This window comes from Malus domestica, chromosome 13, assembly GCF_042453785.1.
Source record: "Malus domestica chromosome 13, GDT2T_hap1".
NCBI classification, from domain to species: domain Eukaryota; kingdom Viridiplantae; phylum Streptophyta; class Magnoliopsida; order Rosales; family Rosaceae; genus Malus; species Malus domestica.
The window spans coordinates 1,488,107-1,505,337 of NC_091673.1; the positions used below are offsets into that span (position 1 = coordinate 1,488,107).

General features: G+C 39.7%; 3 protein-coding genes, 1 non-coding gene and 1 pseudogene across 6 annotated transcripts; 1 reads left to right on the forward strand and 4 right to left on the reverse strand.

The window, feature by feature from the left end:
* Positions 1–545: 545 nt before the first annotated feature.
* On the reverse strand, positions 546–5,467 carry LOC139190641 (putative clathrin assembly protein At2g01600). Of its 3 annotated transcripts, none has more exons than XM_070811021.1 (15): positions 4,763–5,467; positions 4,561–4,630; positions 4,352–4,449; positions 3,608–3,746; positions 3,295–3,422; positions 3,069–3,161; positions 2,846–2,896; positions 2,600–2,665; positions 2,458–2,523; positions 2,272–2,352; positions 2,104–2,184; positions 1,798–1,965; positions 1,594–1,670; positions 1,375–1,495; positions 546–1,126 (listed from the first exon to the last, which is right to left on the reverse strand). In XM_070811021.1, exons 1-15 carry the CDS (start codon positions 4,850–4,852, stop codon positions 776–778), a joined length of 1,680 nt encoding a protein of 559 aa, XP_070667122.1. In that variant the 5' UTR covers positions 4,853–5,467; the 3' UTR covers positions 546–775. The 3 variants fall into 3 exon arrangements, with proteins under 3 accessions (XP_070667122.1, XP_070667121.1, XP_070667123.1); XM_070811020.1 differs by having other exon boundaries at positions 1,375–1,496; positions 1,589–1,670; XM_070811022.1 differs by having other exon boundaries at positions 1,375–1,496; positions 1,589–1,670; positions 4,561–4,635; positions 4,763–5,050.
* A 517-nt stretch (positions 5,468–5,984) lies between these two features.
* Positions 5,985–7,427, reverse strand: LOC103451561 (probable NAD(P)H dehydrogenase subunit CRR3, chloroplastic). The gene is made up of 3 exons (XM_008390974.4): positions 6,947–7,427; positions 6,613–6,755; positions 5,985–6,250 (listed from the first exon to the last, which is right to left on the reverse strand). Exons 1-3 carry the CDS (start codon positions 7,210–7,212, stop codon positions 6,132–6,134), a joined length of 528 nt encoding a protein of 175 aa, XP_008389196.2. The 5' UTR covers positions 7,213–7,427; the 3' UTR covers positions 5,985–6,131.
* Positions 7,428–7,452: 25 nt separating this feature from the next.
* LOC114820467 (vacuolar protein 8-like) lies at positions 7,453–9,424 on the reverse strand (annotated as a pseudogene).
* Positions 9,425–9,695: 271 nt separating this feature from the next.
* Positions 9,696–10,639, forward strand: LOC103452246 (uncharacterized). The gene is made up of 4 exons (XR_011574545.1): positions 9,696–9,909; positions 9,996–10,072; positions 10,317–10,424; positions 10,508–10,639. It is a non-coding gene; the product is annotated as an uncharacterized protein (transcript).
* A 403-nt stretch (positions 10,640–11,042) lies between these two features.
* Positions 11,043–14,823, reverse strand: LOC103451563 (uncharacterized). The gene is made up of 10 exons (XM_008390977.4): positions 14,173–14,823; positions 13,932–14,069; positions 13,185–13,370; positions 12,875–13,012; positions 12,644–12,762; positions 12,429–12,561; positions 12,228–12,357; positions 12,042–12,121; positions 11,795–11,929; positions 11,043–11,705 (listed from the first exon to the last, which is right to left on the reverse strand). Exons 1-10 carry the CDS (start codon positions 14,689–14,691, stop codon positions 11,454–11,456), a joined length of 1,830 nt encoding a protein of 609 aa, XP_008389199.2. The 5' UTR covers positions 14,692–14,823; the 3' UTR covers positions 11,043–11,453.
* Between the last annotated feature and the right edge of the window lie 2,408 nt (positions 14,824–17,231).

The following is a 17,231-nucleotide window of genomic DNA, read 5'->3' on the forward strand; positions in this document are numbered from 1 at the left end:
TGTTGTTGGTATCTTAGTCGAGTTATAAAAAGGAATCAAAATAGTGAAATTGCATAGTTGTATGCGGGTGGAACCCTGATGCTTTAGTGTTTTTATTTGTTGAACTTTTCTTCTATAATTTACATCTCATTTGATATTGTTCTTTGTTTCAATCTTGATAATTCTGCATTATTTTTCAACGTTCTCTGAGGAATACGACACTCGGACTTCGAGTTTATACTGCTACGCGACACCTGCACTTGAGTTTAGCAAGCAAATTTTTGGCGCCGTTGCCGGGGATCGAACCCGGGTCACCTGCGTGACAGGCGAGAATACTTACCACCATACTACAATGACAAAAGATAATACAGTATATGTCTGTTAAATAATTATCACGTGGTGTCACCAGTTGCAAAAGATAATACATCCTCGTAAAGAGTGAGAGTTCATACAATTTAAGTTGTATCAACTTACAGCCGGATTGTACAGTCTCATGTATAATGGAACCCGTTCCCTTGTGAGAGTAAAAATAATGAAGACACATGAGAAAAAGAGAGCTCCAAAAATACATTAACCTTTTCTTTTGATTTAAAGAAAATTACATGAATTTCTAAAATGTGTCAACTAATTATTACATTCTTCACTATTTACGGTGTTTATGTTCATGCCCAACACCGTCCATTCCCAAAAACCAAATACCAAAAACCCATATGTGCTATGCTCACCAAATACACCAAAACCAACGTCACTGCGTTGCGTGGATTAACACTATTTCAGATGATCAAACCATGTGTCCTCACAGAAGGCCAGTGCTTCCAAATGGATTGCTAGATTGCGGATGTGGAGCAGGACTTGCAGGAAATGTCCCAAACCCAGTAGTATCCCCGAAAGGATTTGTTGCACCCATCATCACATTCGGCTGTGGCTGCTGGTAGGTAGGTTGGAAAGGACCAAAGGGGTTGGACTGCTGCTGGGCCATTGACGCGATTTGAACTGCGGGTGGGGGAGCAATATTGTTTGAAAAAGCAAATGGGTCTTGGACCTCAAATGGATTTGGGGCTGGAGCTCCATAGACAGGCTGCTGAGACGCCCTATACGCTCCTTCATCGTATAAGCTGTTCAGAGTAAGTGAGTCTAACCCACCAGCCTGACAAGAACCAAAAACATGTATCAATCAAATTGCAAGCCACTATCAGAAGGACAAAAATCCTACAAGGTGATGTATAAACCGAAGCCCAGTAATATCTTTGCATATTATGGAAGCAAATCAAATATAGAGAGAAAAATCGTTACATCATACTGTTGGGGACGTGTACTTAATAGTAAAATGGTCATCGACAACAGGAATAGTAAACAATAAAAACTATAAATTCTGAAAGCATGGGATGGGCCTACCAATTGCCTCTCATTAGGTGCTGAAATGTCGGTACTTGGAGTGGAGACCAGGGCAAGTTCCCATCCAGTAGGATCAAAACCATTTGCTTGGGCTGCACCAGAATTGAATGTTGGGGCTGCATCTGCAAATAAAAGCAGAAGAGATTTAAGAGTAATGGAACTATGGAAGTCAGAAAATGCCAAATAATAAATAAATAATATAACAGAATGGTACCAGCTTCAGATGTAATTATAGCTAGAGCTAAAGCATTTCTGTCCTCAATCGCAGATACATCAGCTGCGCTATAATCCAATCCCTGAATCCACAGAAGGAGATTGGTTGGGGTGAAAAAAAAATGGAAATCAGCGACACTGAGAGAATGTGTAGAATAAAAGAAACAAAAAGAGAGTGAAAATTCATAGAAAGCAGAACTGATAATCTACCAGTAAATCTCCAGTGGCCATGCTACTTTGAGGAGGTGGAGGTGGCGGTGGCAGAGGAGCTTCCGCCTCAACATTAGACACAGGCACAATGTCTAAAGCTGGTGGCTCAGATTCATCACCGGATAACTTTGCGTCTTCTGAGGGTTCTTCTGGTCTATATGTCAAAAGCTGTTCACAATGAGCAGATATAAATTATCTATACTTGTTTTTACAAAATAAAATTCCATTGGTAAAGAACTTAACTGATCAAAACTCAAAACACTTCGAAAATTCCATAACAAAAATAGAAAAAGAATAAGCACCAACCAATGTCTCATTTGGAACAGTTACAGCCCGAGGTGCCTCACTTATATACTCTTCCATCGTTATGAGGAAGGATTGCGGAGGCTGAAAAAGTTAAAATAAAGTACTTAGCATAAGCTGAGAAAACGGCAAGAAAGGAATATAAATAAATGCACTGGAAACCTATAAGACCTCTCTCAAGACTGGAAACTGGAAATTCCTAGCAAGTTCCAATCCTTTGCAAACATCATAAAAATCAGAAAGACCTGCAGCCTGCAGCAAATACCAATATATCTTTAGCAGAGCAGCAAACTTAAACTAATAACTGATGCTATAGCAGTCAACTCATGAGAACCCAAAATGATTGCGGATGTCTACCTGCTGACCAGCTCGTTTATAGACATCAAGGGCTTTAACTGCTTCATGTCTTGGCATCTCAAAAAACTGCAGCAAAAACGGATTTGAGAAACATATAGCCATTGGTAACAAAGTACTAGCTTGAATGATATAATATATTTACCTTATCAACAAGATTTATGATTCCATCATTAATGGAACAATAAATTTTAAAGCTCTCTTTCAATACCTGAAAGTAGAGACTCAAAAGGTCAGATATGAAATATAGCCTTTATCTGTTATTTGTTAAACTGACTTTAATAGTATAAGGATTAAAGCTTGCTTTCAGCACTTGATACTCCATTTATAATTTAAACAACATTGTCATATGTGAGAGAAAACAAAACTAAAATGAAGATGTGGGACATACCAGGGCCAGAGCATACTGTATAACGTAATTGATGGAAGCTGCTCCTTCTGGCTGCAAATTTAGAAGCAAAATCAATCATTTTGCACAAATGTATAAAACTGTTGTAATATTCTCTCTATTTATAACTTTACAGAGATATAATAATGTATCACGAAATGAATATTTCATAATTTATACACATGTTTGAGTGCAACAGATAAACCACAGGTTCCAATTATGTTACCCGGCAACCAATAAGACGATACAGAAGCTGCTGTAAGGCAGGCAATTGCTCCAACAGTTCTTCACTATCCAGTTCTCGGGTTCTACTATATCCCTGTTAGTAGTTAAACGCATGAAAGAAAAGATTGTGACTCCTCATAAAATAATAACTTATGTTTGAGGAAAAAGAAAGCATCTTTATCACCAAACCCTAACTAGTAATGAACCATGAAGATTTGGTAAAGTACCTTCTCCTGGCCCTGGGCAGGCCTTGGAAGACGTTCAGCTTCAATGTCATACTTCAGAACCCTAAAGCATTCGAGCCGTTCCTCCAAAAACAATGCATAAGTACGCACCCAGGCAGAGCAATCCCAAGCTGAGAAGAGGAAAAGGCAAACAGAAGGGAATATTATTTATCTTTATGTTACAGATGTGTTTGTTTTTCTTCAATTTTGAGTTCAAAATCAATGTCATAATTTCAATCAACTAATAGCTAGTAATGACAATTGACATGCAAAAGACGAGAGAGAATTCAAGAGATTTAAGGCATTTGAAATTCACCAATGGGGCTGGATTCGTCTTTGAAATTAGAAAGCTGGAGAATTCGTCCCCTCTGCGAGAAATTTAGAAGTTCTTCTCTGAAAGTAGGATCGCCCTCCCTCAAGGTCCTATGGATGACTATCAATGTTTTTAAAGCTACCTGCCAATCTCAAACGCGAAAATAATACAATCTAAGTTTAACAGAAATCAAAACATATGTGTACATATTACATACGCATATTAATCCATAAGAAAAATGATGAGCCATATACAGCCAAAAGAAAACAATCAAATAAGTGTTGCATCATACAACGTAAACTGAGACAAAATTGAACCAGACCAGTAGAAGATCACTGATTTCACTTCAAAATAGTTAAAAACACATAAACTTACTTTGTTTGGGCATCAAAAGAAATCCTTTGCACAAAAAGATCAAAAAGAGGCATCTAGTGGAACAAATCGAAAAATGAAGAACATTTACGTAGGAACCTAATGTCAGTATTTCACTGTACTGTTATTGAGTAACACCACAATACTTTGAGTGATTAACTTAGACACATTTACACGGTTTATTAAAGCAACCAACTGTATTTCCAAGCAAACTCAAATGATATAGTAGGCATGGTAAACAACAATATTAAGCAAACCCCACTTGAAATTCAAGGGAAATAGGTACAAATTAAGTCCAATAACCATCCAATACAAAATCGAAATTAAAATGTATGGCATTGCAAATTTGCAATTGAATGGGGAAGCACGGCATACCGTCCAATTATGGGTCTTGCTTAATCTTCTTGAAAGAGCATGAATGCAATAAGCAACATCCGCCCGCGGTCGCATTGACGATGTGGCAATCAGAATCTCTGCATCCAACAAAACAGCCCCAAATGTAAAAATCACATCTTTGGATCAAAATCCAACCACCCATTTGATAAAACAACGGATCTGAAAAATCTGAAAAATTAGAAACTGACTTCTGAGGTGTCTCTCTTTGGGCGGGCACTCGACGTGGTTGGTGGCTTTGACTATCGCAACATCCAAATCCTATTCTTAGAAAACAAACCCAAATCCAAAAATCAAAATCCAATTCCTCGGATTACCAAAATCTAATCTTTATGTTTTTGCTTCTAATTAATTAAATCAACGGAGATTAAAGAAAAGGAAAGGAATTGGCACCGCGTAATCGCTGTTGACGTGGGCAAGGCCGACTTTGGTGGAGTCTTTGAGAGCGCCGTAGGCTTTCCTCCACGTCTGAAGCGTCCCCATTTCTCTCTGCTGCTTCTTCTTCTGGACCACCCCAATTCCTCCACCGCTCAGATCGCTCTCTCTCTCTCTCTCTCTCTCACTACCACTTTCTCTCTCTAGAATAAGACACAGTGACCTGGCTTGCAGACCTTGTTTCTCTCTCTTCTCTCTCTGTGGCTCCGATGGGTTGGAGGAAGAGAGAGGAAAGCGAAGGACTTTGAAGAAATTATGCGAAGAGAAAAGAAAGAGAAGAACTCAAGAACGACAGACTGCGAAGCAGAAACAATGAAACGGTGTCGTTGTGAATTCGATTTTCCGTTTTTATTTCATTTTTTCCTGAGGTGAGTAGTCACTTTTTTTTTATTTAATTTTTTTTTTTTGCTCGAATTTAATTATTATTTATTGGTTGGAAATTATGAAATTATGACCTGCTTTTGGTGTGCGTCATATCACACATATAATATGATTAATGTCCCACGTTCACCACCATTACAAGCAAGGAACATATCCTCCTCCGAGTCTCGTAGGACACGGTCACAAAACTACCTAATTCCACCATATATCGTAAAGAATACTTCGTTTTGAGAATTTATGAATATCAAATTCATATTAATCATAAGATTATACTATTGTTTACCTCCTTAATTCCATAATCACGATGATTTTCTTCATTTTAAACTGTGCTGCTTCATTAAGTTGTCAAATATTTTAAGATTTTAGATTCTAAACTAATATGATCGTATCACTGATATAAATTTGATCCTTACAAAAGAACTTTATACTATTGTTTTCCTCCTTAATTCCATAATCACGATGGTTTTCTTCATTTTAAGTTGTGATGCTTCATTACGTTGTCAAATATTTTAATATTTTAGATTCTAAACTAATATGATCGTATCATTGATATGAATTTGATCCTTACAGATGAAGAACTTAAGAAAGTAGAATTGTGTAAAGAATTTTATTAAAAAAAATAGATATTCGTATACTGCACGTTCAGTTTAATAGACTTTTGGGCTTTGTTTTCAAAGATTCTGCATCCAGAAGTTTAGGACTGTTGAACAGAAAATTATCCAGTAAACAAAAAAATATTTGACCAAAAAAATACTCAGGCAACAATTTGATTTTTTCTATGTCAAAAGAAGAAGAAATGTTAATAACTGTATTAGGTATAAGCGTGTCCTGCCGCTTGCCCCCAAATCCGAATATTTCTTTCCGTAAATTGAAGCCGTTTAGAATATCGCATTGTAAAATACAGAGCGAGAGCAATTGTAATGGAAGTAGAATTTAAGTGACAAGTTTACATGATGAGGTCATCAAGAAGTGGAGAGTTGAGCTTGATGGCCCCAGCGGCCACTAAGAGTGAGAAACTCCAGATTGGTAGTAACCAGAAGAACACAAACTTGAGAACGTTTTTGCCTGCAGCAGCAAGCAAACACACAAAAACCAATACACATATAAGTTCATCAATGATTTACAAGGTTGCAGCTAGTAGCAAATCATGCACAAATCAACAAGCAATCACATTTTATCAATGGCGGGCGGGATTCATGAATTCAGGACAATAATAACAATAATAATCAAGCCTTGTTCCACTAAGTGAGATCGGTTGTATGAATACACTGCATTCAATTTTGCGCCTCTACTAGTTATATCGGCAGATAAAATATAGTTCACTCTAATTGATAGATAGCTGCATTTGGTAATTCACATCACACCCTTCATTTTGTGATGGCTATCTATTTTTCGACAGAAACAAACTGAAAGAAAACGAATATTACCATTTAAACGGAAACTCTTTTCAGTTTTATCGGTCACCCACTCTCCGGCCTCGCGGAGCTTCTTCTCCACCGGCCCTTCAAACTTGCTAGCAAAGTTCATCATAGACATGTCGAATTTCGCATTCTTCTGTTCTTCCAAGTCCCTGAATGATGTACCACACAAACCATATCAGGTTTATCAACTATCGACAAGAAAATGGAATTCGAAGAACGCAGCGGCAGTTATACAAACAAAGCATTGTAACCTTAAAACCAGCTAAAAAAATGGATACCAAGTCGAGAAATTCAGCGAAGTACATATATGAACAAGACCAGTAGTATAACTGTCACATACTTTGGGTTTGCATCGCGGAACCTTCCGCCGCCAATAGCTCGTTCGATTTCTATGACAGAAGGCTGCCTCGGCTTGCGTTGTAGCTGGTTTTGCTGCTTCTTTCTTAGAATAGTTGGTGTATTGTTTCTGCTGGGAAGAGGAGGTTTGGTGGTATTGGCTTGGAGAGATGGCGGCGGTGGTGGCGGCGGTGAATCGTTTTTGTCGCTGGAAAGAGAAGCATGGGCAAGGTTTTTGGTTAGGGAAAGGCAAGAGGATAAGCTACACATGGTGGGTGGTGGTGGAGCGTCTCAAATACTGTCTATCCTGCAGTTGGACGGTTATAAGTTAAAAAGTTGGCCGGGTCCAACCGATAAATATCTACAGAAAACTAAAATAATGTAGCAAGAAAACAATCCACAGTTTTACGAAAAGAAAGGGTTTTCAGACCTAAAAAACCGACGAAATTTCATCCCATGGTCATCTCGGGACAGAACTAAACAGGGTAGTGCAGAACGAGAAAAATGATGTCAAAAAATTATTTCCCATTTAACCACCAAAATTTTTACATTCCTGTGCTTGTACAGAAGGGCAAGGAGCTTGATTACAATCCGTACATATACTAACGGCATCAGCTGCCCCAGTACAAAAGTATGCTCTCCACGGGAGTTACCTCGCCCTTCAATTTAAGGGTAGATTCGTAGCTTTAAGTATGGCAAAAATGGAAAAATTATCTCATAACCATAAGGTTTGGCAGCGTCTCCTTATGTAGGTAGAGTCCTCAGCAAATGAAGTGCCCGGTTCCACTGTGGTCTTTGTGATAGGACAATTCTCCTCAAAACGGGAACTGCTCCGGCAACTACAATTGCTGAATGATTCTCACTGTCCATGCTCAGATTATACAGTATCGCCAAGCTTGCTTCAATGGCCCTCTCACTCCCTTCTTCAATCAGTTTGACCAACAGAAATACGCCTCCTTCGGAAGCAATGGCTCGAGTGGAATCAACCACCCCTTCAGAGATTATTCTGTTGAGTTCTACAACTGCAGCTTCCTTTTCTTCTGGAACGAATGAGGTTTTTAGCTGCTCCATGAGTCTTGGAATGGTCTGGTGGAGAGTTACTTCCATGTTGATTGGGTCCTCGAATTCTAGTCTGGGACGAGAAAGAGAACCAAGTTTCACCAAACAAGCAGCAAACCAATCTTTGTTGTGAAGGGGGATATTAGACTTCAGGATATCATCTGCCGATAAAAAATGGAAGTAGAAGTCTCACCAATTTTGGTATAACACCTGCTTCAACCATAATGCTGTGACTAAAGTGACTTAATGCCAAATTTGCCAACACCCCTCCAGCTGCTTCCTTCACCTTTATGTCCTCATCATCCACGGACTTAACAAGTAATGGCAGCACATCACTGTTTGCAATTTTCTCTCTGAACTTCTCATCAACGGACAAGTTCCACAAAGTACATATAGCTTGCTCCTTCACCTGCAGAAATGTTATAACAACCTACCTCACTTTTCTACATCAAGAAAAATGTGGAAAGCGATTCCACGAGCGAGATACCCATCCTATACCTCAGGATTCAAAGACGGTCGATTTAGCAAATCCGTTATCTCTTCAGTTGCTCCACTCTGCCAGCACATCTCTATACAAATTAACAAGGGATATCGATCTTAAAAGTCCAGCGGCAGCTTCACACGCAGAACTGGATTCCGACCTCAGCAAGTTTACAATCAGGTTTATGCAGCCAGGAAACTGCATAATGGCATCAACATATTGCTTCCCTCCAAGTGAGTATTTCCAGAGTGCCACTATAGCCTGCTCTCTATCAAGGGAATCATTGGCCAGACCGAGCATCCGAATAAACAAGCCGACATACCCGTCACCCAAAGAACTACTCTTTATCTCTTTAGTGTCCTACAAATCAAAAGTGGCGAGAATCAGATTATCAAAGTCCACATTTCATCCTCATGAAATATAATTTTGTGGGTTTTAATCCTTATGAAATATAATCTTCTGGGATGAATCTTAATGAAACATATTAACGACCAAAAAGATTAATTCTTGATAATAAATGGACGAAATTGAAAACTTACAGTGGGTGGTTTATACTGTTGTGGGGTGGCATCAGCCGCACCGCCGCCGTCGCTACCGCTGACCCTTGTGAGAAATTGGCGGCGGGAGAATGATTTGAGGTTGAGGCATTGGGAACAAATTGAATGGAAGAATAGTGCTTTCCTTCTGTTTCTGGGTCTGGTGGGTTTAGCTGCAATGACTTCCATGTGGGTGTTTGAGATGCAGGGTGAGGACTGGTGGAGATGAGGCGGTTTCACCGTTAACGGCGGTTGGACTGCCGAGGCCAACATTTTTACCTGATTGAGGCAGAAATTGGAAAGTTGCAGAGTTGCAGAGTTGCAGTGAGCTTTTGGGGTTTAGAAGAAGCTTTTCCAGTTGTGGGTTCTATTCAAGACTCGATCTTTAAGCCTGTCTGGGGTTTTGGGGTTTTTTTGTTCTTTTTTTGTTTTCTTTTCTGGTTTTTATATTCATTTCTCGTGGTAAAAGTAGAGCGAAGATTCTCGTTTGATTCTTTTTGTGAAGATTTTAAGGATCTTTCAATTACATTTGTTTATCGTATATCATCGTACGATGTTCAATGAATATATGTGATTGAATGATCTTTATATCATCACAAAAAGAATCTAACAAGATTCTCCTGGTTAAAAGTATAAATTATAAGTTTGATAACAAATTATTATTTATCATGTATTTTAACTTCATTCGTCAATAAATGCCATGCATTTTCTGCCAAGAAACTCAGACCTTAGGGATAAGAAAACAGAAAAACAAAGAAAGAGAGCTCTAAAATGAGCTGCTCATTCAGCTTCCAAATTCCTCCGGCGCTGCCTTCTCTCAGCCGTTCCCGGCGTTCTTCTCTTCCAGTCACTTCCCAACACAGACATGCCATCAATGTCAAGCCTGAAAAGGCACAAGCTTTCTTTCTCAATCTCCAATTTCCATTCTAAAAAAATTATCCAGATCGTTAAAAGGATCCGAACTTTTTCCTTTTCAGATCAGTCAAAAGCCAACCGACTATTCCACCTGAAGAAATCTAGCTTGGCAATTCAAGTTGGAGAAGGTTTGGCCACTGTAAGCCACTCATCATCTCTGCTTCTCCTAATCTTGCTTATCCTTTAAACTTAAAAAGTATTTCCGTTCATAGAAACGCTTTTTGAAGAAGCATTCCCAACTGTATATCTGGGAAGCATTTGGATTTTTGATATAAACTTGAATGTGTTTTTAATAAAAGCAATTTTAACGTATGTGCGTGTGAGCGTAAGTGTTTTCTAAATAAGCGTTCCCAAATGGGCCTAATCATGAACTGTCTTAGCAGATTGAGCAGCCTGCGTTTGCTGTCACTGGTATAAACTACGAGGAAGATTTGACATGGGTTTTAATACAGTCAGGAGTTGTTGCCTTCTGGTACTTCCTTATCATGCCAGTAAGTACACGTCTCCTTATTTTTGTACTTTCTTTGTGACATGCCACGGAGCTTTAAAGAAAAGCACTTTTGTGTGATTGCAGCCAATCATCATGAACTGGCTTCGGATTAGGTGGTACAAGAGAAATCTCCTAGAGATGTACTTTCAGTTCATGTTTTGTCTTCTTGTTCTTCCCTGCGCAAGTGCCCCTTTTTTAATCATCTCATTTGGTTTCTTCTTGATTATCCTAAACAAACCACCAAAATTTGGGGAAGTGATTCCGCACACTTCTGCTTATTTCTCGTCTTCGAAATGAAATCAAAAGTGAGTCGAAATACAAAATGATGAAAGAAAAATGAATTGTAGGGAAATCATTTCTCCAAATTTGAGTTATTGAAAAGCAGACGTGGATTCCTGACCAAATAAAAGCCGGGTTTCTAAAGTACCCATTTGCAGAACCTGAAGAGTCCTCATAGAAAATGCAGATCCTCTATAAGCTTTGCTTCTTGTAGTACATATGTATTTCCGAACGCTGCGGCGGATGCAGCTGAACATTTACAATGTTATACCTCAATGACACATTTGATACATATGAACTTAAATCCAGAACTCTAATGAATATGATGAAGAATCAAACCTTAAATTCAAAATTCCTTTTCAAATGAAACACTAATCCGAGAATACATGTTTCTATCGGTCTCTGACTTCTCATAAACATATTGCTGGTATTTGTAGATGTTAGCGGTGAATAACTTAAAACGGATCTAAATAAACATGAAAGCTGAACCGAAAACAAAAAACTCAAACCAAATCAAACCTTCAAGCAAGTATTGACCTTCAACTACGTCTAGTTCTGTATCCCGTCGGGATAAAAGTATAAATAGAACTTCCTGTTCGTCGCCACCTTATTCTGGAGTAAATTAGCAGAACTTTTCTTCATCATACTCTATTTTGTAAGAGAAATAAAAGTCGGTACTTTGCACCATCGGCTTCTAAACCAGCTTCGCTCGTCCAGCTAATGAAAGATTCTCGGAACTGGAAATCACAGTTCATTCGAAGAAAGAGCTGATAGTCAAGCTGACAGTCGCTGTTAGTTTTTTCAACTCCGATTCCCAAGACTCTACGTTTGGGGACATGACAGCAGCACCAACAGCCAAGGCAACAACAGCAAGGGCCACAGTTTTCTTGCACCCGCTTCCCCGTGATATCTTCCCCAATAATGTCTTACAATACTTGTCTGCTTCCTTGTTGAGCTTTTCTTGGCGTGCATCCTCTGCCTCACCAGCCAATGCCTTCTCATTCTACAAGCATACAACAAGTTATAGTTTGCCCATAGCTAAATCATCTATAAGTTTTGGTAAGATAATGAAATCCAAAAAAAAAATGTTACCTTGCGACTAAAACTTTTAAGAGCTTCCCTCATAGGATCAAAAGGAGACAGATTTGCAGAATGTTCTTTCCATTGGTTAGAAAGTTTCTTCAGAACAGCAACACTCGCTTCTAAGTTTTCCTCATAAACCTTGTCCTGTTACCATTTGATGCACAACACAGAAATCAGATTGATATATTCACTAACGGTGCAGTTTCAAACCCCAAAGATGAATGCAACGATGCTAATGAGAAGTAGAACATCTCACCCACTGCTTAAAGCAATCAGCATGTTGGGTCAAACACCAAATGAAAATTCCAGCTGCTTCATCGGATAGCTCTGGTATACCTGTGAGAGACAGAATTATCTCAATCCCATTTTATGAACCTACGATTTCTCCCTACTTAGGAAACAAAAACTTCAATACAAAGGAAGTCAAAACAAATTTACGTACTTTCTCCTGCAGCTTTGACAGCAAAACTCAACATCTGCTGTGAAACTTGTTTCATTGCTTTGCTTCCAGGGGCGCCAGCTAGAGCGACCGCTTTTAGGGTTGGATATATAGCCTCAAACCTTTCGGTGGCCTGTAAAAATATCGTGCTTAAGTACAGTGCAATAAAATAAATTAAGTGAATCTTCCCTTAAAACTAATTACCTTTACTCTAGCTGAATGTGCAGGAAAGGTAACTCCCATAAGTATCTCCAATGCAGAAGGTGGCACCAAACGCTCCCCCTTCCTAACAGCACTATTTACTAAAATAGTACGAGCTTTGGGCATAGACAGAATTCTGCAACCAAAGTAACAAATTTCAGTGTTGAAGAATGTAAAGGCAACCAAAAATGTTCGAAGCGATAACCATCTTTTAATACCTCTCCACTAGCTGCAAAACAAGGTCTCGGGACTGTGGATTACTACTTTTTCCACAGACTAAAGGCAACACATTGCGTGCCCATGCATGCAACGCAACAGCGAGGTCCCCTTGACTAGCCTAAACAAGACATATTTGACATCGATTAAATTTAACATTAACATAAGAACTAATGTTCTTTTTTCCATGAAGAAAGATCGTTAAAACCAGTATTATATTGTTAACCACTTACTTGAACTATCATCCATATAGTTACTGGAAGCTTATCTTGTCCTTGATACTTTGAATTTTCTCTCAGTGCTGGCAATATACTAATCAAGACATCGGGTCTTCTACGCAATACCATTGCTACAACCACAAATATTGCAACCTGAGATTTCAACAAAGTTCAAGTTTTTATCAGCAGTCAACAAGTACGTATTTGTGAAGGTACAATCGCAGATTGTACCTTAACATTCAGTGATTGTACCTTAACATTAACACTGAATTTATCAACCAATTCCTGGACAAGTAAAAGATGAAAGTGAGGAGAGGGGAAATACCTGAGATTTTGAAGACACATTCTGCACAGCCTTCTTGCCCTTCGTGCCAGAAACTTGGCTCGCTAGGTCTGCAAGAATGCTTTCTAAGGACCATAATATAAAAGACCCAAGGGCCTCAATGGAACGCTGGTTGATCCAGTCAACTGATGTCTTATAAACAGTTTCAGAAATATGAGAAAGGGGGATCTGTTAAAGAAAACAGCACTAAGTGATTAGGTCGTCCAGGAGCATGCACACTCAAATTGCTTCCACCAATAAGTTATTACGCCCCATAAAATAGAGGTCACAAGCCAGAGACTAATTATCTATCTTGCAAATATCAACCTTATCATCACATGTATGTATATTAGAATAAAACGTTCTTTCAACAAATTATAACATTATCCACCAACCGATTCACCTTTGAGGCCATAAATACCACCTCTACCATTACCAGAAATAATACGCACAATTGTTTTCGGTAAGAAGTGAAATTATATTCAGAAGGAAGTATGCTGAAAATCGTAGGAACGATACGAAGAAACCCCAAAAACAACAGACAAACAGCTTTATTCGACTATATATCCAAAGAGAAAAGCTTTCCACGGAATTTTGATCTCATTAATATAAATGCCATTAGTAATATTGAACAGAAAAAAGCCATTATGCACAATGGTAATGGTTCACAAGCAATTCAACCCCGAAAACAGATATTCGACCTTTTAATCAATGCATCAGGTATATAAATGAATAAATTTCAAAACTTACATCGGCAAGCTTGGCCACCGATGACTCCTTGAACATCTTCACCCATGGAAACTGAGAGGCAGACACCGCAGAGAATGCGCGGCCGAAATAGTCCGCAAAACGCATCAGCTGTATGTCCTCCTTCGACTCGTATGAAGCCTATTGCAATTCACAATCCCCAAATTAATTCAAAATTTTGGAAATTTAAATCGCATTCAATTGAAAACGAATAGATCAAGCTAGATCAGAGCATAAAACTCACCGAAATGTCAATGAGGAATGCCTCGAGATCGTTTGTCTCGTCGATCTTAGCGGCCGCCTCAGCCACCGTGACCTTAGGCTTCTTCGGCTTCTTAGGCTTGGATTTCTTCGCCTCCTCGGTCTTCACGTTCTGCGCCGCAGCTTCGTCATCGCTATTATCCCCATCCTCGTCGTCAGACCTGAGCTTCGATCTCGCCGGAGCAACATCGTCAAGGTCGACATTGGCCCTCTGAGCTTCGAGAATCCGCCGGCGCCGGTCCTCCGACTGTTTCTCCAGCGATCGGAAAACGCCGTTTCCGTTGGCGTTCGCGACGCCGGGGACCAGCTTGTTCTGATTGTTAATTGTTTCCGCGTTCGATTCCTTCTTCTTCCTCGGGCGCTTCGCGGTGACCTTCTGCCAACCGTGGTCGTTGTTGGTGGTGGTATGATGGGTACTGTAATCATTGACGGCGGTGGATGCGGCGTCGTAATGGTCGCCGTTCCCGATTGATTCGAAAGCTGCAGCTTGATCTTCTTCCATGATTTGATTTGGTTGTCCGTGTTGAATTTTCTCGGGAAAATTGACAGAAAGAAATCGGAACTGAGAAAATCGAGAGAGCGACGGAGAGAGGAATTGAAGTTCGGTTGGTGGTAGTGAATTTAAGGGCGTTGACTGGATGAATCTGACCCTTGTTTTATAAAGGAATTACATCATTACCAACCGTTTGGATTTTGTATTACCAATTTGAAAATAACCAGTAAATTATAAATCAATTAGTCCTAATCTTATTCTTTGTCGGATCAAATTATCCCTAATCCGAAATTAATAAGAATTTGTATACCATACGAACTCTTGTTGTTGAAATTTTATGAGTTGTATAGTTTAATAATTTTTTTAAGTAAAACATATGTACGTAAATTACTTCCACGAAGTGTTCTTTTGAATGTGTTGACCCTAAAATCTACCAAGCCTACGTGGCGCGCAGGCCGAGTATTTTCTAAGCTAACTACGTCCTTCGGTGATTGCGGGGCGTGCCAACTCGTCGGCCGAGCTCGGCCGAGGAGTAAATTTGATGATGTTGCGTTGAGCGCGCTGCTGACTTCTGTGTCTTGCGATTGCGGCCGAGGAAGGAACAATTCTCGGCCTCTTGGGTTCTAGAGCCTGAAGACAAGGCTGCTAATTTGCGAAGTTCAATCTCAAATTCGGCTGTCAATGTGCCGAATACAGTAACCTGGTAACACCCCACTTCGCCGAGAAGGCTGATGAGATGACCTCGACCAATGAGGATTCGGAAATCCTTCTCGACCGAGACTTGGATAGGTAACCAGTCGTCCTCGCCGTAGTGCTGTTGATGCCAACGGAAGATGCTGCGAGATCGGCTGATTCTACGGTGACAGAGCTATCTATGCCGACTTAAGATATCACCGGTTGCCTTCACAGTGCTGTTGATGCCAACGGAAGATGTGTCGGCGAAAAAAGAAAATAAAAAATCTCAAGGTGTTGAGAAAGTTTGCGCAGGGCAGTTTTGTGTGTGTTGGAGGTCTCTTTGAATGATGCACAGCCTCCTCTATTTATAGCACTAGATACCTTTGAAGTCGAGTCAAAACCCTACTCGAACTAGGTCTTCTTCTCCTGATCAAACACCCACTCGACCAGTCCTATGTTTACTAGGATTGTGAGCCTAGTCCTCTATTGAGCCGGATTCACTTCCGGGTTATTACCCTTGCCGAGACTACTTATCGCGTTAGGACTCGACTAGTAAATGTAATATGACCTAGCCGACCTAGGTTTAGGAGCCCACGTACTAAATGATCCAAGGCTCCCCTGTCGCCAGGCCTCCCGGGCCGAGAGTGGTTCTATACTCGGCCCAACATGTTAATTTGAGCCCAAACACTCTTACTTGAGGATATAATTTGCATCATATCCATCCCGTTTAAGAATATGTCAAGATAATTCAAATTAAAAGATAATCATGATAAAAACCATAATATTATCTTTTAACAAAAATATTTTCACTTTTCCATCCGACGGCTGAGAACTATGTTTACTCTACGGTCTCGATTACACGGGCCGATGATGTAAATTTGGGTCCAAACATTGCCCCCCAGTTTCCTTGAACTTCGGCTCGTAAGCCGAATGATTAAGGAAATTAAGTATCTCCAGCCTAATCAGATGTACTTTTGACCGTCATCCCTTGCTGCTGTTTACTCACGGCTCCTTTCGACCAAAGAACAACTCATGGCCGAAGATAAACAGTTATGAACCAGGGTCGAGAAGAATTGGAATTGGGGTCGAGGATAAATTTGGCCGAGGTCGAGAAGAGTCTTTTCTTGGCAGCTCGGCCTGCCTACATATATATGCATATCAAACCCATTGTCAACAATCATGACTATATACATATATATATATATATATATATATATATAACCTCAAAACAGCAACCATGACTTATTCGGCCAAACTTTGACCCTAGCATCTTCCTGATTAAATGGTTTTGAAACTTGTCCCCACACTTTAACCATAGGCATGGTACTATTGATAGCAGCGAAAATAACTCTTCTCGGGTCGGCTTGTTTGTCGAGCTCGGCTAAAAACAAAATGACCAAAATTTTGCCGAGCACACCACTTGTTGCCCCTCTTATTTTCTTAAGTATCGGTCAAGGGCCGAATGGTTAAGAAAATAATTTATTATATATAATTATATTTTTAGCAAACGAAAAGAAAAGTGGCCGAAACGTAGTCAGGAGGAGGCCAACGATGCTTTATTCCAAGCCAAGATCTTTTTACATCAAAATTTTCACTTTGACATTTTCCAAAACCGAATAAAAGATCATCTCCCAATATTTCTGACTTGATGAAATATTTTGCATTTTCGGCCGCCGAATGTGTGGAACAAGTATTATGCCCCCCAGGCATAATTTCGGCGTTTAATTCAAACAACTTAGCCGAATAGGATTTCTCCATATCGACTTTATCGCCAATAATCATATCAATTGGCGTAGATTCTTGGGCTAGGCCAATATCTCGGCCTCGTTCGTCATTGGAGCACTCCTCTGACGAATCATTTTCTGAGTCGATTT

Coding starts and splice junctions, on each gene's coding strand:
- LOC139190641 (XM_070811020.1), bottom strand. CDS start 4,852: ATGGGGACGCTTCAGACGTGGAGGAAAGCCTACGGCGCTCTCAAAGAC. Junction 2,185..2,271: donor AGTTTCCAGTCTTGAGAGAG/GTCTTATAGGTT, acceptor TAACTTTTTCAG/CCTCCGCAATCCTTCCTCAT. Junction 1,127..1,374: donor CACCTAATGAGAGGCAATTG/GTAGGCCCATCC, acceptor GGTTCTTGTCAG/GCTGGTGGGTTAGACTCACT.
- LOC103451561 (XM_008390974.4), bottom strand. CDS start 7,212: ATGTGTAGCTTATCCTCTTGCCTTTCCCTAACCAAAAACCTTGCCCAT. Junction 6,756..6,946: donor TTCCGCGATGCAAACCCAAA/GTATGTGACAGT, acceptor TACATCATTCAG/GGACTTGGAAGAACAGAAGA. Junction 6,251..6,612: donor AAAGAGTTTCCGTTTAAATG/GTAATATTCGTT, acceptor TTGCTGCTGCAG/GCAAAAACGTTCTCAAGTTT.
- LOC103451563 (XM_008390977.4), bottom strand. CDS start 14,691: ATGGAAGAAGATCAAGCTGCAGCTTTCGAATCAATCGGGAACGGCGAC. Junction 12,122..12,227: donor TGTCAAAGCTGCAGGAGAAA/GTACGTAAATTT, acceptor TGTCTCTCACAG/GTATACCAGAGCTATCCGAT. Junction 11,706..11,794: donor TTAAAAGTTTTAGTCGCAAG/GTAACATTTTTT, acceptor GTATGCTTGTAG/AATGAGAAGGCATTGGCTGG.